We start from the raw sequence: 24,705 nt of genomic DNA, 5'->3' as shown, positions 1-24,705 counted from the left end.
CTGAAGTTTATAAGGTGTGGGAGTAGAGATTGGAAAAAGTCACCCACATATTCCGTTAAGTCTTTAGCTGGGACCGAAATTGGGATTCCCCGAATCCGAAGGTTATTGCGACGGGCCCTGTTTTCAAGGTCCTCCTGTTTAAATTCGAGGATTTCACATTTGTCTTGCTGGGTCCTGATCGAGTGTTAAATTTCCCCCAGTGCGGTTGTGTGGTCTTGAGTCCTATCTTCGATCTCCCAGAGCTGTTCTGTCTCAGTTACTTTGGTCAGTATGTTCTAGCTTCGTGGTGAGCTCGGTCACACATTACCTAAATTCTGCCTTGATATCAGCCATGAACGCTTGGATATCGTCCTTGGTGGCCAGGGATCCCCTTTCCTCTGGAGATTTTTGTGGCATAAGCTTGGGGGGGGGGGGTGTTTCCTTCCTTTCTCTGCTCAGAGCAGCTTTGTAGCTATGTCTGAGTTTTTGCTAGCTTTTGATTGCTTAGCCATGATGTCTTCAATGTAGTGGGAATCAAGCTTGGTGGCCTCGGAGGTGAAACAGCTGCGTGGAGCTATTGTCCTGGTTTTGATTTGGAAGGTTCCGCTATGCAGGGAGTTGGAGGCCTCACTCTCTGCTATCTGTGAACGTGAGAGAGTACGGTAGTTATGTACCCTGGGGGGGCGTTGGCAGAGAGGGAGGGGCCCCCTCTATTCTTGAGTCAGAAGCTGTGAGCAGGATTATTGGATCTCCGTAGTTGGGAGCAGGGATGGGGGGCTGTTGTGTAGGCCGGGGCGCCCCAGGATCAAGAGAAGGGGGGGATTGAGCAGCCGCAGGAGCATGAGAGGGGGGGGGGGGGAGACCTTTGTTGATAATTCCACTTGAGGTGACTTCTCACTTAGCTCAACGTCTTGAAATGCTTCCTTCTATGGAATTGCCCAGTGGTGATATGGGCTTTTTATTTATCTATTCTCCCCCTTCTTAGGTGGTCCTCCTCACCTCATTGTTGCAGACTGTCAAACCTGGGCTGTGCCGCTATCCAGCTGGCCCCTCTTCCCCCCCCCCTTCCTGAGTGGAGGACTGATGGTAAGTATGCTGGGGTCAGGTCCGAGAGGGGGGCCTAGGCTGGCGTGCTGCTCTTTGTGGGGCCACCAGGACGAAGTCAGGGCTGCCTGACATAGCGTCCAATTGGTAATAAACTCGGGGGCCACGGGTAAATATATATATATAACAAGGTGCTTGCTTCCTCCAGGGGTGAGGGGGAGAGGGCAGTCACCACATCGTCTCTTACGGTGCCGTTCCCCCGCCTCACAGATGGTTCTGGATCTCCCTCTCATTCCACTGTATGTGGGGCATCCCCGGAGCACCCAGCTCTGTTACCGCCACGTCCCTAGCCTGGATGCTAGGAGGTGCGTGCCGGGCCAACGCCGCAGGGCACAGCAGGGACTGCATTCAGATGTCGGCGGCTGCGGGGGAATGTGGCTCCCCGAGGGGGAGGCGGAAGATGGGACCCTGCTGCACTGCTCTTCAGGGCCAGGGATTCCCACCAGCAGCACCTCCCCCAATGCTGTTGCAGGCTCCAGCCGCTCCGCCCGCCATCTTGAGGAAGGCGGCAGGCAGCGGCGGGGCACAATGCGCTCATTCTCTTGCTTCCCGGGGGCTGGAATCCTTATTTTTGCATCGACGGCTGTTGCAGAGTCTCACACCTCATTAGAGGCAACCCAGTTCGAATTTGGAGCAATGGAACCCCGCCAGGATTAACAACGCAGCAGGCTGTTCACGTGGCCATTAGAGGAGCGACCCCATTGCTGGTGCTCCAGGCCACACACCCTTTGAATGACTTTATGAAAGACCCCTTGCTGTTGTTCCGTCTCTTCCCGCCCAGTATCCAGAACTAATAGACCTAGCTCTCCAGGTAGATGCCCGATATATGGAACACAAACTCGAGACCGGGAACAGTCCCAGTTTATCAGGTTTTTATGGTGCTTGCCATTCAGATGCTACTAGGGAACCCATGCAAATCGGGGTGGGGGGGTCCGCAGCCCAATCACACCTACCAAGAAGGAACGACAAAGAGTGTCCAACGCCTGCTTTTACTGTGGGTTAAAAGGGCAGTTCGTGAAGGAATATCCCAGGCACTCCAAGCCCAAACCAGCAGGTTTTCAGAAGGCTCGTCCCTAGATCAGGGAGCACGGACGAGCCTAAGCACAGCCTCCTCCATACCCCCTACTAGTCTTACTAAACCTATGGCAGTCCAAGCCCTTCTGTGCGTCCCTGAGGATGTGAAACATAGAGTCCAATTGGTAATAAACTCGGGGGCCACGGGTAAATATATATATATAACAAGACATCCTGAACCCGTACAGTCGGTAGATGGTTCGTCGCTATTGTCTGGGCCAATACAACAACAAACGGCCATTCTGGTCTCTACCATATTTGACCCCCATACTGAAGCGATCTCTTTCGATCTGATCACCACGCCACAATTTGGCCTCATCCTTGGAATACCATGGCTTCGGGTGCACAATCCCGTCATAGACCGGGCCGTAGGCTGTGTTTTCTTTGAGTCATTCCACTGTCAAACACACTGCCTTGCCCCTTCGGCGGGGGTTGGTTCACCATCTCAAGTTCTAGGGTCTCTCGCACACATGTCTCTCGACTACTCTCAGGCCATGGACCTTGACTCCCCGGGCCATGTCGTGGGGGCGGTTGCTTCTTGTATCCCCACGGAATACCACAACTTTGCCTATGTATTCGACAAGGGGTGTGCAGAACATCTCCCACTACACCGTCCTTACGACTGCCCCATAGACTTGGTTCCAGGGGCAGTCGTGCCTAGTGGGCATGTTTATTCGCTGTCACCTGCAGAGGACCTTGTATTAAAGGAATACTTACAGACCTCCCTTAGATTGGGTCATATTCATCCTTCGCAGTCCCCGGCTGCCAGTCCCATCTTTTTCGTGCCCAAGAAGGAGGGGGACCTACATCCTTGTATAGATTACAGGTGGCTTAACCAGATCACTATAAAGAATAGGTATCCCAATCCTCTCATCAACCCATTGCTTGACGGACTAGCCCATGCCACTGTCTTTACCAAGCTTGATCTTCGGGGAGCCTATAATCTGGTCAGCGTCGGGAGGGGCGATGAATGGAAAACATCCTTTTGCGCACGGCACAGATTGTTTGATTACACGGTAATGCCCTTCGGCCTGTGTAACACCCCAGCAACCTTTCAGAGGTACATGAATGAGCTATTCCATGACATCATAGACGTCTACCTCGTAGTTTACCTTGATGATATTCTGATCTAATCACCAACATTGCAGTCACGTATCACCCATGTCCTCAAAGTGCTCTCTCGCCTGCAAATTCCCTGTTTGCCAAGCCTGAAAAATGCTTGTTCCATATCTCAGCGGCCGATTTCCTCGGGTTCCATATCACCCATGGGGGGCTGTCCATGAACACCACAAAAGTCTGTTCCATACTTGAATGGCCCGTCCCTACTTCCCTGAATTCTATGCAGTCGTTCCTCGGATTTGCTAACTTTTATCGTAGGTTTATTCCTCGGTTCTCTGCCATTGTTGCCCGCTAACCAAATTCACCAGTCCTCGCGTTCCGTTCCTGTGGATATCGGAACAACAAGAGGCGTTTGATGCCCTAAAAACGCCCTTCACGTCTGCTCCTGTACTCCAACACCCGAACAAAGAATACCCCTTCATTGTCAAGGCAGATCCCTCCTCCTCCTTTGCACTAGGTGCAGTGCTATCCCAAACCTGCCCAGCCACTGGTCTTCTCCATCCGTTCGCCTATCACTCCCGTAAGTTCACCCCCACGGAGGCTCACTATACTGTTACGGAAAAGGAGCTGTTGGCTGTCAAGGATGCATTTCAGACCCGGAGGCATCATCTATTGGGAGCGAAGCATCAGGTCATGGTTTTTTCTGACCATCCTAACCTCCAAGACCTGGCTGCTCTGAAATGCGATAACAGCCGACAGGTTCGGTGGCACCTCTTCTTCTCTTCTTATGACTTTATCCAGCATTGCCCTGGTACCACCCACGGAAAAGCCGATGCCCTGTCACGTCTACCAGGGGAGGTGGGGGTGGGGGGGAGTCGCTCCCCCATCTTTCCTGAGACCATACTTGAGGGGAAACACGTGATATGCTTATGCACGCCACTCGCGTGTATGCTTCCGACATTCGACAGTGGGCCTCTACGCATCATGAACAGGTTTGCGATTGGGACCAGGTCTTCCACAAGGGTTTACCTTTTGTTCAGGGCAGGTTGTACCTACCAACGCACGAAATCCGAGTACGCGCCCTGGAATGGTTGCATGACGCCCCTGTCAATGGACATCCGGGACAAAGATGTACTTTGGCCTTGCTCCAACAATGGTGCTGGTGGCTTTCTATGCGTAGGGATGTGTTAGTAGGTAGTAGTTGTTCGGTCTGTGCCCAATGCAAGACCCGCAAGGGACGGCCCTTAGGGTTACTCCAACCTCTGCCCCTTCCTCTCAGACCGTGGCACACGATGACCATGGATTTCATCACTGACTTGCCACGAGTCCAGGGTTGCGACACTATATGGGGTTTTTTTAAATTTATTTTTTAAAACATTTTTTTTAACCAAAATGGCACCCTGCTCTGGTGTTCCCTGCGCTCTTCCTTTGGTATCTTTGTTTTTTCATTTTGTTTTCTGTCTCTTTGGCCTCCCAACCATTCTCATCACGGACCGGGGTTCCCAATTCCCTTCTGGGTTCTGCAGGCTTTCAAGGCTCTGCTAGGCATGACGCTCGGTTCTCTTCTGCATACCACCTGGAAACCGACGGCCAGACGGAGCGTGTGTACCAGACTCTCGAGCAAAACATCCAATATCACTTCAGCATCAACACTCCTGGGTTAGGGTTCTACATCTTGCCGAATTTGCTTATAGCAATGCTCCCCATGATTCCACAGGTTTTTCACCTTTCTATGTACTCTATTGCCAACCTCCACGGGTCCTACCTTTCCCGGAGATGCCTGCTTCAACGACGCCTGCGGCAGACTCCTGTCTTAGAGACCTAGCCGCCATTCATGGGCAGACTCTCGCGTACCTCCGTGAGGCACAGCCCACCATGTGACTTGCAGTGAATAGGAAGCGATCCCCGGCCCCTCCTAATGTTGTCGGTGACAAGGTTTCGCTGTCCACCAGACACCTCTGCATCCCTGGTTGCAGTAAATTGCTTCCCAGTTTTCTTTGGATTTACAAGGTATCAAGGGTAATAAACCCCATCGCCTATCGTTTTTTCTTTAGCTGGCACATGGCGCATACACCCTGTTTTCCACACTTCTCTTTTGAAGGCATGCCCCTCGTACACCCAATTTGTCTTGCCCCCAGCACCCGTTTTGTGTGGCTCCTCTGATGAATACCAAGTCAATGAGATCCTCGGCTCCCGTGTTGCCAGGGGAGGCCTGTTCTATCTGATCAATTGGGTGGGTTTCAGTCCTGAGGACAGATCCTAGGAACCGGCCTCTAATGTCCATGCCCCGGTCTTGGTATCCCGTTTCCATCGTGCCAATCCCCTTTGCCCCCAAGGTCGTGGGCCTTTGAGGGCTGGCTCTGTCACGCATTCCGGTTTGTGCCGGTCAAGTGGCACAGCGAGTAGGAGTGCTCGCTTTGACATCTGTGCAGAGCCTGCTAACGCAGGTTCGCATCCCGGCAGGGCCAAACTCAGCCTTTCATCCTTCCGAGGTCGATAAATGAGCACCACACACCGTGGGTAATGATAAGCAGCGCTCAGATACCTGAGGGTTCGTAGCGCTATATAAATGCCAAATTATTATTATTATTCCCCAAGCAGATGTCCCAACCCCGCTCACACATCATTTCCCAATCAGGGACACATCTACATACACTCACCAGGTCAGTACACTAGGGTCAAGCTTTGCTAGCACATACGGACTCCACCTCAAAAGTTTTTCTCCACAGACTTTCTTGTGTCTCCTCCTCTGATACAACGTTTTTGCCACTGCTAACATCACGCATATCCCAGTGCCTATTTTTGTCCCCCAGTCTCAGCAGCCCTGTGACTCTTTTGAACTCTGGATTTATCTTGGTATATAGTCTACATCAGGTCACACCACTCACTGGACCAAGCTCCTTAGCAGTGTCTCCAGGAACCTGCTCCATCTTGTTTCCTTCTCCACACAGCAACACTATACTAAGGGGGAACAGGCCAGCATCAAACGGAGGGATCAAGAACACACACCCCCTCAGGTATACGAATTTAAAGCAACCCACGGGTAGGTGTTTTCTCTCCTATTGTGTATACAGCTAGACGTACAACTGTCTAACCATTTTTATTGCCTGTTTACTTCTTTGCAGCCACATGGAGTCCCGGTGCTCCCTGTTCCAGTCACCTGTGGCCCTAATAACCAGTCAGCAAGTATTTTCACCTCTGACTGGTGCTTGGGGAGTGAGGTATTCATAGTCTACGTGGGTAGTCTTTGGGGAGAGGAGACACATTCCCTTTATTTGTCAAATCAGCTGCAGGGAAGAGGGCCATTCACTGTTTTTGGGTAAGGAAAAATTCATATAAATATGTAACGTGACCCAGGATCTGCCTAGAGGAGATTAGAGAAATGAGTAATTGCAGCTGTATGTGGAGGAAAGCGCTGGGTTTACCATGAAATTATTAGCACATGTGGTATGCCCTCTGTATGAATGCTTTTTCTTAATTCATAGCTCTGAGCATTACATTGTTGATACAATGGAAAAAGAAGGCTACCTGCTGCTTATTTTCTTTAATGAATAACACACTTTATGATCTAAATGATAAATGGAAATGTTGGTGGGACAGGTGGGGGTGGGCGGTTGTAAGTTCATATGGGTAAAATGTGGTGCTCCGTGCACATCAAGGAAACTATTTACGCAGGTGTGTGTAAGCTTTATTTCATTTAATGTTTAGGTTTGTTATATGGCTTTTAATTGTTAGATCAAGATATTTATCTTTTTTAGTGGATTTGCGATATGTTCAAACCTTGGATGTTGATCACTGTGCTCAACACTATCTTGTTATTCATAGTACTGTTTAGCAACATGGAATAGAGCTAGTTTTACTTTGTTATGGCAAAAGGTATTGTACTTTTTCCAGGATTTGTATTTACTGGCATGATTTGAACTTTATAAAAGTTTATATTAATAATTTATCAAATCTGGTATGTCTAGCACAAAATGTCCTGCACGAAGCTCAACCCTCCTATGTGACATGCGGGCTAAAGCTATCTTGTGGTCCATTTGTAACTTAGAGTAACGCATTTCTCAGAACTGTATGCAGGTTGGAAAAACGTCCAATCTAACCCTAAATCTAAGATGGGAGCAAGCGTTCACCATCAAATAAAAATAAGGCAGTCCTAGTGGTGTTGTGTCAAATAGAAAGGGCCTACACTAAGAAGCCTGTTGCCAAATCTTACAACTAATACGAAAAGGGTGTGTAGTAGTTTTCAAGAAAAGGAAGAAGTGTTCACAAATATGTCAGGATGCGGTACGTTTTGGGCATGGGGCAAGGCGAGATCCTGGAGAACAGCACACTCTCGAGCTTCCCTGGCACGAGTCAACAGTTCCATTCCAGTTTTTCAGCAGCCTCGATGGTTAGTCTCTTCTACTTTCAAAGTCTCTTGCCTTCGAGGGTCTGACGTAGTCAAATAACAAAACAAAGTTCTTTCAACAGAAAGAAAGTTTGTTTCCTGGTTTTACATAGGGTGAGGATTTTTCACCCCTGAGTCTCCCTCTTCTGGGCGCTGACCCTTGTTACTCATGGTTTTGGGGGATAGCTTTTCACCCCCTGGACCTCTCTCTTCCGAGCTTGGATCCACAAACCGTTCCTATCAATATCAAGGCCTTCAGTGGTTGTCGTTTCCTGGTCCAGAGGGCCTGATGGGTTTACTATAAAAAACCAACAAACACAAAGTTCTGTTCTACGTATTTCCTGGGTGATGGATTCACCCCTGGGTCCCCCTCTTTTGGGCACAGACCCCTCTTTGTTTTCAGCCTACCTCCGCCAGGTTCACTCTGCCTTTTCTCGGGTGATGGATTCACCTCTGGGTTCCCCTCTTCAGGGCACTGACCGTTCTTTTACTTTCAGCCTACCTCCACCGTGTTCACTATTGCTTTTCCTTCACAAATCTCAATGTCTTTTTAAACTGTTCCAGTGGACATCCCTCTTCCGGGTTCACTCTTGCCAACTTCACATTCACATTCGCTTTCAATGTTTGCGAGTTTCACTTACCTTGCTTTCTCTCAGTTCTTATGTCAAAGGCTTTCGACTGTATGGGGCTTTTGCTTGACCTGTTGTATGACCACTGTGACCTATCTTGGCGGCTCTCCTACGGCCTTCTGGTATCTGTAGTTTCACTCAGACGAGGATCGACCAGAGTTTCTTGGCGCAGCACCCATGTGGTGCTGGTCCCCTTTTGCAGCTGGTCTTACCTTTACAATGTTACAGTTCTTTGAGCTTTTCTCACTTTGCCACTTTGCCACTTTCATTCACCACATCCGGGGTTCTTATCGGGCCCCCTTTTCGACTCGCCGGCTGTGATGAACCGCTTGGCGTTACTCTTAACTGAAGTACAGGCCGGTACCATGGAAGCAGGAGTCTCCATCGCTCCGGCTTATCAGCGTTGATACGCTCTGTGTACCTTTGACATTGCTGCAGGTCACTTGGGCTATTTTCCTCGGTTTTACGATTCCCTCTGCAGAGGTTTCGCAGGGTTTTGTGCAGAAGGGCAAGGTTGTATGTCTCCTCGTTGGCCTCTCGATGTTTGCCGTCTTTCTCCTCCTCTTAAACTTCTGGGTCCGGATAGCTGTCTCGTTGTGCGGTCTGCCTTGCTCGTGCTGTGCTCTCTTGCTCCACCTTTCATCTCTGTGGGGGAAGGAAAGGGCTGTCAGGTGTGTGTGATTTTGGTCAATTGTCTGACTTTGCCTGACTTTTGTGGGTTATGTTAGGTAAACAGGGTTCATATTAGTCCATTGTCTTTGGTGTGTAAAAGTGTTTGTGTTGGAAAAGGGGTGGGGGGGGGCTGGCGTGTCAGAGTATCCTACGGGGTAGGATGGGGAAGAGGTGTTAAAGGGAATTACAACCCTCATATCAGGAGGGTTGATGACCTTAGAAAGGGAAGTTTGGTAGAGTTTGTGAAACAGACAGGAATAACCGGGATTATTATCGTGAGACGGACAGGGGGTTTTGTGGGAATGGTAGTGTCCGGTTACGGTAGACTGGTTGTTTGAAAAAGAATCATCAGAGGGACGTGGAAAAGAATGATCTGGGGTATTCGGGCACATAACCAAGACAGGGATTCTGGGAGATGTAGTTTCCACGGCACCAGGGTTTGGGTTCTTACAGGGTTTATGGAAGATGGATGGGTTATTGGCTTTGGATAAAGGATATTCATTGGGAGGAGGGGTTTTGTAAGTGGAATATCTTACAAAGGTCTCAGGCATCTCATCCTCTTATTTTTTCCCCGATATCATACTGCTTCTCACCTGGGGCATTTCCCAGAGTACAACCCTTGGCTCCCCTACCCAGGTGATCCGCCGTCGCTCGTCCACCCCCAGGGTTGTGACCTAAGAGCGCAAACCTTTCCCTGGCCACCTGAATAAGGGATTCTTAAGGTCGACCTGTGAGAATACCTTCAGGTTTCTCACAGGGCCTAGAGGTCATTAAACGCCTTTTTATTGTTTTTAACGGTTCCATAAAATAAATCTGAACAATCGTCTTGGAGCTTTAGAGCGCCTTGTTGTAATTTCGCTTCATGACTGTTTTGAGAATTATGTATTTCCCAATGTTTATTAAAGCAGTACGATGTAAGTATTTTAATTGTCATCACTTACAACAAAAATTTGTTCACACACCCCATTCATAATTTTTTAAATCAATGTGTAAAAAATGTTATAAATATAATTGGCTGCATAAGGATAATTTACTATAAATCAACTCTGTAAATTAAAGGTGCACCACTGTAATCATTTCAGAAATAAACAATTATTTAAAACGCTAATGCTATGTTTCATAATTTGAAATAACGCTAAACGAAGTAGATATCTTGACTTTTAAATGTTTCCTAAACATCTTTTTTTTCTAAATGATATCTATTTGTCCTCATGCAGCACTGCACACAAACATAGAAACGTTTGAAAATCCAAAGATGTTCATTTTGATATCCACTGTAATGACGTGGGCACGTAGTAAACCTTTAGATCTGGTAAGTTATGAATCATGTGCTTTTATCTCAATTTTGTATGTGTTTGAGGCAATCGTCTCCCATTGCGGAAGTTATTTTTATGTTCTTAACCATTTTGGAGCTAGAATACCTAAGCTAATATGTTTTCATTGAATGTGCAATAGCTGACCGCTAAAAATAATAACTAAAATATTATGTATATGAAATTAAGAAGTTCATCAAATTTTATTTGAAAAATAATCGAGTACATCCTTGTATTCACAGCCAGATTGGAAATTGTTTCTCACTGAGGAATTATATAGTATGTAGAGCGTGGGTGGCACTGCCTATAATTCACGATTATCACTTTTGCGTGAGAATATCTTCTAATTGCTTAAGGGGTGCAGACCCTTGAAGAGTGTGCCGAAAAAACACTCCACTTACAATTTGGGAAAATACCTGGGCACCAAGCCCTTGGTGAGGATTGCACACCAACTACAACTGCAGGCAGATGCCAAAATGCATTTTGGACCTTCAACATCCTTCTTCATGGCAATATATAGCCTGCAAAAGTAAGTGTAATTGGTTATTTATAACACGCTTAATGCCCAGTGGTTTTTAAGCGCGACCTGGGGGTCGAACCTGTGTTGCCTTGCGTCATCTTGCTTTACAAGATGAGCGCATTGCCCCAAAGCTATCCTCCAGGCCCAGAAGTAGTGCGACGTGACACCATCCAGAGCCTCCAAGACCATCCACTAAACTGTAGATTTTCACTGAAGAAAATCTGTACAGAAAGAATATTACAACATAAAACAACTGCGCCTCCATCCTCTTAACAGTAATGCAAACGAGGAGGACTACAGCTACAAGCCAAATTTAATTTAACAAAATTGTGATTTTTGTGAAATGTGGCTTGTAACTGTAGTCCTCCTCATTAATGCTCTGGATGGTGTGACGTTGCGCTGCTTTTGCAGGCTAGATATTGCCCCGAAGAGGGACCTTGAAGGTCTGAAATGCATTTTGGTATCTGCCTGCAGTTGTATAATAAAATTTGGCACTATCTTTTACTAATTGAGTTTCGTGATAATGCATTGATGTATAAATCTGTATAACATGTGGTTCTTTTGAATGCAACATTGCACATTTTCTGAAAAGGTTTTCATAGGGTGTTGTGAGAAACTAAAGGGTTTCTCACCTGCTAGTCCTTGGGGACTTGTCACCCAGGTGACCAGGACATGGCCATCGCTTTTGGATTCAGTTCCTGGGGGTGGACCAGTGCGCGAGGATCACCTGGACGAGGGGTCTTTAAGGTGTGGGGGTGAGGCAGCCGATGGTGACACCCTATTTTATTTATCAAACCCATCCTATTTTTTTAGGATTCTCTCAGGTCCCAACTCCCCCCTCCCCTTTTTACACAAACACTGCGGCGAGGAAGAGGGTGACTGAGAGTAACATTAACTTTCACACATTGTACTGGACATGTCCCACTAATCGGGTCAGGCAAAGTCGGGTACTTGATTCTAAGTGCATACGCCTGATTCCAATTTGCTCTCCTCACACGAATAAAAGGCAGAACCCAAAGACACACTCTGAGCAAGGCGGAACACGAGTACGAGCAGGGCTTCCAGGATGAAGGCAAACCTCCTGGAGCAGAGCGACGTACCAAGGGACGAGCTGCGGGTCGGAAACCCCAAGAGTTTCCCACTGGAGGTTGTTGCCTCAGACAGGCCACGAAAAACACGTGGAGAAGGCCAGATCTCGTAAGCGAAGTCTTCTTCGTGTTTCAAAGACGCCAGTGACCCTTCCGGGTTAACAGCAGAGTTGGGGAGGTGAGGCCAAGCCTGTGGTACTAACCTTGACTCATGAATTAGAAATCATTAAAACAAGAAAGAGACACTCACAGCCGGTGAGTTGGCAAGCGACCTGAGACCGGTATGTGTTAAAGTTTGAAATAACAACATTTTATATCGCAAGTGAAGGCTGCACACGTGTAGATGGGACGCGAAGAAAGGCAGACCTGTGAGTGAACTTTGATGTAAAGGACAGCTGTGTAATCACCGATACTAAGTAACAGAGTTGTCCGGTGAAAGGAAGTAGCCCACTCGAAAGTCTCAGAGAAAGGTACATTGTTTAAACCGATAAAGCAAATGAACAGCAAAAGTGAAATAAAAGATTAGTTCCCAGAGAAGGGAAGAGTGAACGTTATACAGTGAACTTTGAGTCAGTCGTCCTGCAGTGTTCTGCAAAGAAAGCCACACACATTCAAAAGTCTTCAACATCCAAAAGTGGTCTGAGCCCGACTAACAAGCTTGTGGAAAGGAGCCGCCTTGCAGGTTTGTGTTGAACTTTATCATGAGACATCTGAGCTCGACAGAGGGGGACCTTTGAACTTTTTGGTTGAAACATTATTTTGGAAGTCAGGAAAAGTGACTTTCACGTGGAAGACCTGGCTGGCCTCGACCTACATTTTGGAACTGTTTATTTTTATTGATTTAAAGTGCAATTTGGATAATTAAAACCTTATACACTACAAAAACAGAATATTACTATTATTACAAAATGTCTTCAACACAATAAATTAATCATTAATCAGATCACCCTCAAATAATTACATATTAAAACCTATTTCAAATCACCATCTCATGGTCACATATTAAAACCTATGTAATGCCACCTCTTCGTCAATACCATATACCATAAATATAAATAAAATCGGTATCACAATTTATCAGAGACCAGCTTAAAATCATCCTTGTAAAAACAATTTACCCTCACTACATAAATTAATTCATACATATAACCCTAATGGCATATTTAGTGGCTTATCCACAACTCTCTTCCAAATATAAAATGCTGCTCCAATATACACCAAGGGGTCTGCCATATAAATTTGTGACCAAAACTGGCAAGTTACAATCATATTTAAATCACATACAAGGTCCATACATCCTGTGTAATAATACTTTTGTAGATTTTGAAACTCGTTTAACACATGTCTAGAAGTATCAACCTCCCTGCGGCAGTGCCTACACAATCTTTCCTCTATTGGTGTGCCTGACCATGCATCAATATAGTCGTGGCAGGGTAGTATATTAAACCGCAGCAAAGTGATGAATCTCTCAAATTCTGTTTCTGACCTTCAGTAAATAATTCAGAGGAACAAATGGTTTTAGCCCTTGTAATGATAACATCATATATTGTTGATTTTTACATAAACTAGACAAATTGTCACGAACGTCCGAACTAAGGGCTTTCTTTTTGAGTTCTTTATGCATGGGCCAAATTTCCCCTTCCTCCATTGGGAGCCTCATGTTTATGATGTTTAAGCACCTTAGAGTTGTGGTCTTCAAACCCTGGATAAAGGTATTCCCCTTTACTTTCTAATTTATGTGTTCTCCTATTATACTCATCAGACTCTCTTTACTGTTTGGCACCACCATTTTACCATACAATTTACAACACTTTATTTTCCTTAATGTTTCCATGTCACACCTAATAGCCTCAATTGGTGTTGCTCTAGGCAAGCAGAATGCAGTTACCCACAGTTTCCCCTGTATTTTCTCAAGGCTCCCCATATTTCTTTCCCCCACTGATTCCAAAGCATATAATGCCCCAGGTATGATACAGCTTTTATATATTTCAAGAATGCCTTCAACCTAATATCCCCCTTTCCTCCTCTTATATCCTCGTAAAAGGTTCCATTTTTTTTAAAAACACTTTTGATTTTACCATATCAGAGTACAAATCACAAAGAGGTTTATTTATAATGGGCATACCTAAATATGGATAAGTATCAACCACCTCAATTACTTTGGAATCAATTTACCATGTGAATGAGGGTTTGTCGCCTTCTTTTCAAACCCCCAAACACCATAATCTTAGTTTTACCAATGTTAATACTTCAATTATTTTCTGTAGAATATAATTGTATCACGTTCAACATCTGTTGAAGTCCCACTGGTGTTCTATCTAATAATACGGTGTTCGTCCGCGTACATCAGCCAGCTAATAAACTTCTTTCCTATTTTTGGTGGGAAATTGTTTAAATTAACAAACCTTTCCCTCAGTTTGGCAACATAAAGATTATAGAGCAGTGGGGAGGTAACGCATCCTTGTTTTAAACCCATATTTGTTCTAAGGGGCAGAGAATATTTAGCCCCTTTGTCCAGGCAAATTACCACAGTAGTTTCCCTGTACATTTCTTTTAGGAAATGTGATATAACCGGGCATATCTGCCACTTGGCTAATTTATCCCACAATGGGTTCCTATCAATGCTATCAAAAGCCTTATTATAGTCAATAAAACACAAATACAAGTTGGTTCCTTTCCTATCCATAGTGTCAGATATAATGTAATTTAACATGACCAAGTTATCCAGGGTACTATTATCTTGCCTAAAACCAGTTTTTTTCATCAATAGTAGCTGATTCTCTTTGCTCCACTTATTGATGGGTCTTAATAAAAGTGAGCAAAAGATTTTACAGCTACTATCTGCCATAGCCAAAATACGTTAATTGTCCGGGGACATTCTGTCCTCTTTTTTATGTATAGGGACAAAAATAGCTTTTTGCCAACTATCTGGGATTTTCCCACTTTTTCAAATGGAGGTAAAAAGATGAAGCAATAGCCAGGCCCATTTATGAGGATTGTGTTTGATTGTATTGGCAATCCCGTCCGGCCCGGGTGCACGGGAAGATTTCATTTTCTTTATTATGTGTAGTATATCCTGTTGGTCGCATGGAAATGTAGGTCCATTACTCTTCCAATTAATTTCATAAGTGATTTTATCACTGCTTTTGGTATAAAATAAGCGAGAAATGTATTCTATCCACATTTCTTGCCCAACACCATTTATGTCAGTGCGTCTCTCCTCTAGTAAATCTTGGCGACACATATACCAAAATGTCTTTGAGTCATGGGTCCTACAAAGTACATATATAATACACCAGTTTGCATTGTTAATATTCTGCTTGTGTGCTTTTAACACATTTTTATATTTGGTTTTATGTAGGGGTGTACCGAACTTCGTCTTCGAGTAAGTATTTTGCCGAATTCCGGCTGAAAAAAAGATATTCGGCTCTTGCCGAATACTTTGACATTCTCATTTGAATACAATGCAACATGAACTCAGAAAGGCAAATATAGATTTCAGTTTGCAAAACTGAATAGAATTAGACCAGACAAATTGCTATCACACAGCTGAAAAATATCTTATATTGTAATCTGCTCTTTAGGGCATGCTTTGTTACAGATTCTTAGATATAAAAGGTGGTCATCTTTTATACTTAGCCTTCCACAATACAGAAAAATCTTTTCTTTGCAATGTGCACTTTTTTCAGTTGGAAAAGACAAACTGAAAGAAATGTGCATAGATACTTTCACTTCTTGCGTTGTCACTTCCCATTGCGTACGTCATAGTCCCCCCTATTCTTGTTTTAAGGACTTGAGTCCTGAGTTTAACATTATCTGATATTTTATCAGGAATTATAAGTTGCATATGTTTGTGCATTGGCAAGGAGTGGCTAAGATAAGTAATAAGTGAGCAACGTTTGTTTGGGTGGGGTGAATAGTTGTGAGATGGAGTTCACCCATTTCAGATTTTCTCTTGACGTGTGTCCTGCATGAGCCGACATGAACCATTTTATACATTTCTATGTGAGCTGCAAAGAAGTTTCGAAACTCGACCGCATCGACTTTGCAACTGGATAGAGAATGCAATGCATCTTATTCACAAAGGCAGTCCCTTTGCATTTGTGAAGCCTCCTACTTTAACTGATACTCAATATGCAACCATCTTCTGTACATTTGGTCCCTTCGTTTTGGTTAAAGCTGCTTTATTTCTGGCTTTTATGCTTTAAATGAAGATGCTACATTAATTACAATCAAGAGAAATAAAAGTATAGAATGCATTTAAAATTGTTCTTCATTTGTTTTTTTAATAAGTGTGTTTTTTTGAAGTTTGGAACATGATTTATTAAATAAAGCAACTATTCGGCTTCATATTTGGCATCGGCTGAATAGTTAATTAACTATTCGGCCGAATACTAAATATGCTATTCGGTACAGCCCTAGTCTTAAGTGACGTTATTTCCGGTTTCATTTCTCTCTCCTCCATATACGCAATCTTCTTAAGTTTCCTTATCTTATCTTTCAGGTCCTTTTTCCTATCATTGATCTGCCTATCATAGACATTATCGTGTTTTCTCCCTGCCATTTCTGCCACTTTCCAATTACTATTAGTTTTCTGTATCAAACCCAGCAAATTACTTATCACCTTAAAGCCATTTAAAGCGATCTCTTGTCCATCAAGGGGTATTATGTTAAACATATTGTTGAATTTCTCAAGATTCTGCTCTGTCCACATTAGTCTATTTCCACCTAGGGAGCTTTGCATATTCAGGGTAGATCCTTCTTGCCAAATATGTGGCTTACCGGTTAGTTTGCATTTAAGTGCTTTATAATCACTTATAACAGCACATACCTTAAATGTTCACTTATTAACGCACGCTCTATTAACGCCTATGCACTAGACGTCCACGACCTCGTATCCACCCATGACCTTGATATCCTCATGATAACCAAATCATGGCTTCATGAAGCATCAGACCCTGCATTATCTCTAGCCCTACCACCAGGATACACCATCATCAGACAAGACTGCACTACCCTAGGGGGTGGTGTAGCCATTATAGCTAAAGGCTCCCTTGCAATCAGGAAAATAGACAAAGGTAATATCAGACCACTGCACCATCGCACTGCGTCTCGTCTACCAACCACCTGGCCCTATAGGTGACTTTCAAACTGCCCTCACTGACCTCCTCTCCGACAACCTGAAACACCCTGCCAAAGCCATACTAGTAGGTGACCTCAACCTTGGACTCAATGATGGCAACGACCCTGCAGCCAAAGCACTCAACACAGCACTCTAAACCCTCAGGTTTACTAACACCATTACCACACCCACGCACATACAAGGTCGATCCCTGAATTGGATAGCCCAGCATAACTGCCCTATCGCCATGACGGCTAACACGCTCATCCCATGGTCAGACCACCATTCTATTCACTTCAACATCCCCACTACCAGAAGTAAACAAACACCGGAGCCACCTTTGCCCAAAGCACTTACCAGAAGATCCAGGCAGCTCAGCAAGGATATTCTTATCCCATTCCTAACCGGGCCAGCATTCAGACCCCCATTCTCAGCTGACCCAGAGATCCTAGCAAGATCATACAACACAGCCATTAAAGCAGCTGTCGAATCCATTGCACTACTTAAACCACGTAAGGCCAAACCTACCAGCCATACCAACACATGGTTCACCCCAGACCTCCTCATACTGCGCTCTGAGAAGCGAGCAGTGCTCACCCTATGGCAAACCACACGCACAGATGAATCAAAACTCGATTTTAAATCTAAAGCAAAAGAGTATAAAAAAGCTATAATCAAGCTAAAGCCATCTCCTTTAAAGCCAGAATCCAAGAAACACAATCCAATACCAAAGAGTTCTTCTCGATCGATTTTTAGAGATCTAGAGGCCCCCACACCAACACCACAGAATTTCACCAAGGATAAAACTGTGATGATATCCAATCACAGATGAACGGCAAGCTCAACACCCTCCAAGCTAAAATTCAAACAACCAGACAAACACTCAACATCCCCCCAACCCACCGTCGCACCGCCACCCACTTCAACAGCATCAAACTCCTTCTCTTTCAAGGAAATCAAAGAATCTGACTTAATTAACATCATGAAAACCATTAAACCATCTAATTGCAAAGGAGACATATGCCCAGCCACGCTCATTAAGGACTCCGCCAGCCATCTCGCCCCCTTCCTCACAGCTTTTGTGAATGCCTCCTTTGCCACAAGCAAAGTCCCCTCATGCCTCAAGGAATCTTGGGTCTGCCCTCTCATAAAGAAACCCTCCCTGGACCCCTGCTCACCCAACAACTACCGACCAATCACCACAGTCCCCTTCCTTCTTAAAATACGGAACATCGGCCACCAGGTGGCGCCGATAGTTACATGCTCCTCGCGTAAGCTCCGTGCTTGGAGCCCCGTAAAGTGACTTGAGCCCCCACTTACCGGGCCCCCCCCCACGGGGCGAAAAAGGAACGCTAGCTGGCAAAACATCCCCCCCCCCCGCTCCACTGGGCGAAATCCCGATCGCAATCGGCTGAGGGATCCCGAAATACACGAAGAGGAGCTCAACGGCCTCACCGACCCGGCAAAACGGAAAGCAAAACCCCCGTGACACGCACCTGCTGCGGTGTGCCATCCAGCCCTCCCGAGGAACTTTTCATACGCGCTCCTGGGGAGCAGCAAATTGCGGCCCATGTCTGCAGAGAGAGCAATTTGCAACCGACCCCCAAGCAACCAAAAGAGGCGGGAGGCTTGCGCCGGATCCCCGATCGGTACGGGGACCAGACTGCGGCCTCTCGGCCCACACATTAGGAATAAAAAAAAAAGGGCCTCTGCAAATCAGCGGGCAAGCGGGCATACTGCCCGCAACTCAATAAAACTTATCCCTGGCCCCCCACAGCTGCAACGGTCAATCGGCCCCTCCTCTGAAGGGACACAGAGAGGAGGCTCAATCCTCCTGAGCAACTCCTACGGGCCTTGGGCCCCCTCCATCCCGCAGCTCAGAGCATCCGCACGGAATCCCTGAAAAGGGTTGCCTAGCGCCTGCAACATATAAGCTGGGTGCCAAGCACGCCTTGGCGGTGACAAAGCTCTGACTTTCTGGTCACCCAACGCACACCGAACGGGAGGACCCTTGAAAGACCAGGAACGTCTACCCACAAATAGGAGGGAGGACTAACTCCTAAATATCCCGAACGGATCCGGGTGCGCGCCCGCCAACACTAAACTATAGAAGGCAACATCAAAGAAGAGGTGCAGACACAAGAGGGCTGAGTGGAAGACCACGGACTCCCGAAGCTCTGAACATGCACCCCTGTTAGAGGCCACGAAGTGTGTGGTACACGAGAAAGTACCCCCTGGAGCCGCAGTCCCAAAAGAAAGGAGACAAATCCCCCCAGTCCCACAATCCAGCTCACCAGAAGCACAGTCCCCGGACTCTCTCAATCGAGAACGACGAAAGGTGAAAACCCCTTCTCAGGAACCCAAGTAACTAACTGCGCTTCCTTCATTCCAGTTCCGCAGACCACATAGGACTACTTTCCGAAAGCCCCCACCGGCAAAACGCCTCTCATACCAGAACCGCTATCGCCCCGGCTTTGAACTGTTAATACCGCCGAGTCCTCCTGGAACACATGAGCGTGAAAGAGAAATTGGCCTCATTTGCCTACGCAGCCTCACCCCTTGAAACCAGCAAACCCAATATGGCGAATACGGACATGGCAGGAAGTGAACTAGCTGCTACTAAGGGGGACATTGCGGCCTTGTTGGGAGAAATAAAGAGCCTGGGGACCAACATCGGATGTAAAATTAGACAAAATAACAAACCACCTGGACAGCATGTAAAAAAGGCTGGAAGGGGTTGAAAACAACCAAGCTTAGATAGATAAACTTGAGGCACAACTTGACCAGAGAATGACGGAACTGGAAAGGCGGGAAGAGGACTTTAAACTAAAACTCGACGATTTGGAAAACCGTGAAAGACGAAACAATATATGCATTTTTAGGATCCCAGAACGTGAAGGAGAGAAGGAAGGTGACCTGAGAAACACTCTGCATGATATCATCAAACTCCTGGTCGCTGATAATGCCATTGACAAACCCAAAACTGAAAGAATTCACAGGGCTGGTGGCTCCCCAGGCGGACCGAGATCAGTGCTAGCACGATTCCACCGCTTCCAAGATAAGGCTAGAGTCCTTGAGAGAGCGAGAAACGGTGATGAAATTACGCTCAGAGGTGCTCGGATTTCAATATATGAGGATCTATCATCATTGACCCTCGCACTCCGGAGAATGTGCGGCCCCCTAACGAAGCACTTCAAAGAAAAGAATATCGGGTACAGATGGGGGTACTCCTTTTCCCTCTCCTTCAATATGACGGAAACAAAAAAAAGCTGAACTCGGAAAGGGAAATCAAGATGTGCATATCTGAGCTGCTCGGACCCCGCATAGAAGACGATAACCAGGAAGGGCCGCAGCAGGAAGACCAAGGATGGCGTCTCCAAGGCCCCATGAGAAAACGTGTGAAGGGATCGAGGAAATTTCCGGAGAAGTAACGCCTCCCCGGAGGCACCCTCCTAACCAACGAAACTTTGGTAAGATGACTTCTGTTGCCATGTTGTTGATAGAGACTTGAAGTAGACAAAAATAAGGAGGAAGGGGCGAAAAGGAGGGGAGGGGGAAAACAAAGGAAGAAAGGGAAAAGACTAAAGACAACTCCCTTATCCCCAGCTAACATACCCAGGATATGGACAGGGGGGGGCGGTCGCAGGGGGCTCAATTGAATTTGTGATGACATATTACGCATGGGGACGTGATGTAACGGTCCCCACAGGTGGTTCGATGTTGGACCAATATTACCACCCGGGTTCACTCTAACGCCATCAACTCGGGAAAGGATGGGAGGGGGAGGGAAGGGGGAATAGAAGCATGGAAAAGGTTACAGCATCATCTGAACTAATGCGAATTACCAAAGAGAACATGGGTCTGGGTGATCAAATAAGTGTTTGGCCGCTGAAAGTGAGCAATTTCCCAATAACAACCTACGATGGCATCATCTGACGAACTCAAAGTGAGGGACTCGTTCAGAGTAGGGACTTTAAATGTGAAAGGTTTGAACTCGCCAACTAAGAGGTCACTGGTGTCCAGAGAATTTTGTAGATCCAATCTAGACATCCTTCTCCTGCAAGAGACAAAGTTTGCCAAGTCTGAGGAGCAAACCATCCTGGGAAAGCTGGGAGGGCTCAAGTTCTGGGGTTCAGGTCCACTAAGGGAGGGAGGTGTCGGCATCTTACTCAAGAAAGGAATTAAATTTGAAGTGGATAAGACATGGTTCGATGTGGGAGGCCGGGCTCTCCTGATAACTCGGGGAAATAGCAAAAGTAAAGGTAACAATTGCTACTGTATACTCACCCAACACGGGACAGCCCGCATTCCTCGAGAAAACGATCCCTAAAATAATGTAAGAGGCCACAGGTCACATCATCCTGGGAGGTGACTTTAACCAATGGGCGGACCCGATCAAGGACTGGAAACCAGGCAAACAAGAAACGAAAAGCCAATATAAGGGAGATTGCTCTGAACTGTCTGAAATAATGGAACTGTATGAAATGAGAGATGTGTGGAGAGTTTTGCACCCCAGCGAAAGCGGATACACCTTCTATTCAAACCCCCACAACACATTCACACGCATTGACTACATATTTCTCACAAGCAACATCACGAGCACTGCACAATACTCGGACATTATCCCGATAACATGTTCAGACCATGACATGGTATTTAGTAGACATTAACTGGGCAGACTTACCTGTTGCGGGAGGAACATGGCGATGTAATGAGTGCCTCTGGAAGGATGCAATTTTCAAAACTGAAATGGAGACCGAAATTGATGAATATTTTAAAATGAATAATAATGGGGAAGTTTCCAAACAAATGATCTGGGAGGCCTGGTAGGCCACATGGAGAGGCATTTTATTACGAGAAGGGTCCTCTAAGAAAAGGGAGCGAAGAATCATAGAACATAGACTACGAACTGAAATACGCCAATTAGAGGGTGAGCTAAGAAAAGACCCTGAGGTACACCCTGATAGAATGAAATCAGCCCAACGAAAAAGGGAGGAACTACGGTTGTGGGAACATGACCAAGTAGTGCGCAAACTACAATTTCTCAAACGGAAATTTTATGAAAAGGGAGACAAGGCTGACGCACTATTGGCCGCCAGACTCGGAGAGCAAAGAGCAGAGTGCAAGGTAAAGGAAATAGTAGATGACTCCTCCCCCTCAACTCATGCCCCCTGCACCATCCCAGAGTGCTTTGCTAAATTCTATGAGAATCTATACACCTCTGAAATAATTCCTGGCCAATTAGATACAAACTCCTATCTATCCCCAATTGTCATGCCCACAATAACGTACGCAGAAGCCGAGCTCCTCGATTCCCCAATCGCTGAACAAGAAATCCAAAATGCAATCAAAAGGTTAACCCTGGGAAAATCTCCGGGGGAAGACGGCTACACCGCTGGCTTCTATAAAACTTTTAATAAGCAACTGACACCTTTCCTAACTGAACTATTCAACAAGATAATAGAGACAGGGGCGGCCCCAGACTCCTTCAAGAGAGCACTGATAACGGTGATCCCCAAGGATGGGAGAGACCATAAACACTGTGGATCATACCGTCCTATTTCCCTTCTTAATCTTGACGCCAAAATCTACGCTAGGGTGTTAGCTGCAAGATTGGAAACACTAATTCCCCACCTAATTAGAAATGGAAAACAGGCGATATATACATCCCCCCAAGGCGTCCATATTTGTAAACTGAGAATATTCCAGATGGTTCAAACTAACACACGGGACTAGGCAGGGATGCCCCCTCTCTGCAATTCTTTTTGTTCTCTCCTTAGAACCACTAGCACAAAAAATGAGATCTGACCCTAAAATAGAGGGGATGCGATTAGGGACAACGGAATATAAGGTAGCACTATACGCAGATGACATTCTCCTACACATAACTAACCCATCAGAATCCGTCCCCCACGTCCTTAAGCTAATAGACGAATATGGTCAATTCTCCGGGTTCAAAGTGAATAAGACCAAGTCCATACTGTTCCCCCTCCAGGGATCCGCAGAAGGAAATGACACCAAGTTCCTCCCACTAGGCCTTAAGCTAGAACACACCACATTGCAATACGTGGGCATACAGATCACCAAAACCTTGAATTACCTATATGAAGCCAACTTCCCCCCCAATCCAGAGATTCGCAGCCGATCTTAAAAAATTGAATAAACTCACGATTTCCTGGCTAGGGTGAATTAATGCTGTCAAAATTGTATGCCTCCCACCGGTTCCTGTACCCCTTCCAAATGTTACCGGTTGAGATACCGAAAGGGTTCTTTATTGAAGCTAAAAAGATCTTGGTTCGATTCATCTGGCAGAGGAAGAAAGCGAGAATCCCATATAACACACTAATACTTCCCAAGGACAAGGGAGGAGTGGGGCTCCCCGATCTGAAAACTTACTACAAAGCAGCCCAGCTACGCATTCTAATCCCACACCTCAGAGATCATAAAAACCTCCAATGGATACAAATGGACAACCACTATCTGTCCCCAGCCACAGTATCAGAATGGCTATGGACACCACAAAAAAGGGTACAGCGGAGAATCAAATTATAAAATATATTGAGCACCATATGGAGTATATGGCGATCGAGCAAAAAAATGCGTAGATTCACTACCTGGCCGTCCCCGCTCAGCCACTTATGGTCCCCTGGCATAAACAATCATATTACCAACGTGGAAAGGTTCCAATCATGGTAGGAGGCGGGCCTGGAAAGGGTGGGTGAGTTGCAGAAGAAAGACTTGTTTATCACCCTACCAGATCTGGCCGAAGCATTAGGTATAGGTAACCTATACACATTCCATTATATCCAACTAAAAGGTGTGCTAACGAAACCTGAATGGGAAGACAAACTCAAGAGACCTCACCCCATTTGAGAAACTTCTAAACTCTAAATCTGAAATGAAAGGCCTCATATCTGCAATGTTCCAAGAGCTAATAGCGGCAGGGATGGATCCATGGACCCCCTGAGAGCAAGGTGGGAAAAAGACATTGGAGAAGAGATACACCATGACCAGTGGGAATTAATGTGTAGAGCAGCATCTAAAACGTCCATATCAAGCCAATACAAACTTCATGCCATTATACTGTTACATAGGTGGCAATACGACCCCCTCAGACTCTCCAAAATGTCCCAAACAATGAGCCCAAGATGCTGGAGAAAATGTGGAGAAATAGCCAACTACTGGCATATGTGGTGGACTTGCCCCTGCATTAAAGTGTTTTGGGATGAGGTCCTGGGGCGGATTAAAGAAATAGATGGAATTCAGAGAGACGCCGACCCCTATCTAATAATATTTAGCCTTGAAAGAGACGAAGATGATTGGATCAGAGTGAAAGGACTGATCCCCCAACTATTATTGGTGGCCCGAGCCCTATTGGTGATCAAATGGACATCCACAACTGTTCCGAGAAAGAATGAATGGATCATCTTAGCCACAAACATTTACTCAATGGAAACAATTACCGCCTCTCTACACGATAAAGCCGCACAATGCGAAACCTTATGGATGGACTTCAAAAATAAATATCTCGCAACAACCTCTGATTCCCAATCTGGAGAGCCCACACAGACCTGATGGTAGATGCGAGACTCAATAGAATATCATGGGAAAAAAACTTGTATTGAGCGGTGACGGAGCGACCAACCAACAATACTATGTTCACTTTGTCATCGCAGTTCCCACGTTAACACAATTTTCTTATGATGATGCTAAACCAGGGAGGGGAGGGGGGTGGAAGTGGGTAACTTTCTTTTGTTA

At 45.8% G+C, this 24,705-nt stretch overlaps 1 protein-coding gene across 1 annotated transcript in view; it reads left to right on the top strand.

The window, feature by feature from the left end:
* Window positions 1–24,705, top strand: part of AK7 (adenylate kinase 7) — a 1,456,966-nt gene that overhangs the window by 94,351 nt on the left and 1,337,910 nt on the right. Inside the window, exon 4 of the mRNA XM_069637722.1 lies at window positions 10,122–10,216. Coding sequence (XP_069493823.1) covers window positions 10,122–10,216 — 95 coding nt within the window. The remainder of the gene's footprint in view (window positions 1–10,121; window positions 10,217–24,705) is intronic.

The sequence above is a fragment of the Ambystoma mexicanum genome, chromosome 14 (genome assembly GCF_040938575.1).
Source record: "Ambystoma mexicanum isolate Mex_15411 chromosome 14, UKY_AmexF1_1, whole genome shotgun sequence".
Lineage (NCBI taxonomy): Eukaryota > Metazoa > Chordata > Amphibia > Caudata > Ambystomatidae > Ambystoma > Ambystoma mexicanum.
The sequence above is the reverse complement of the archived record's forward strand: the minus strand, read 5'-3'. Positions and strand labels throughout refer to the sequence as shown.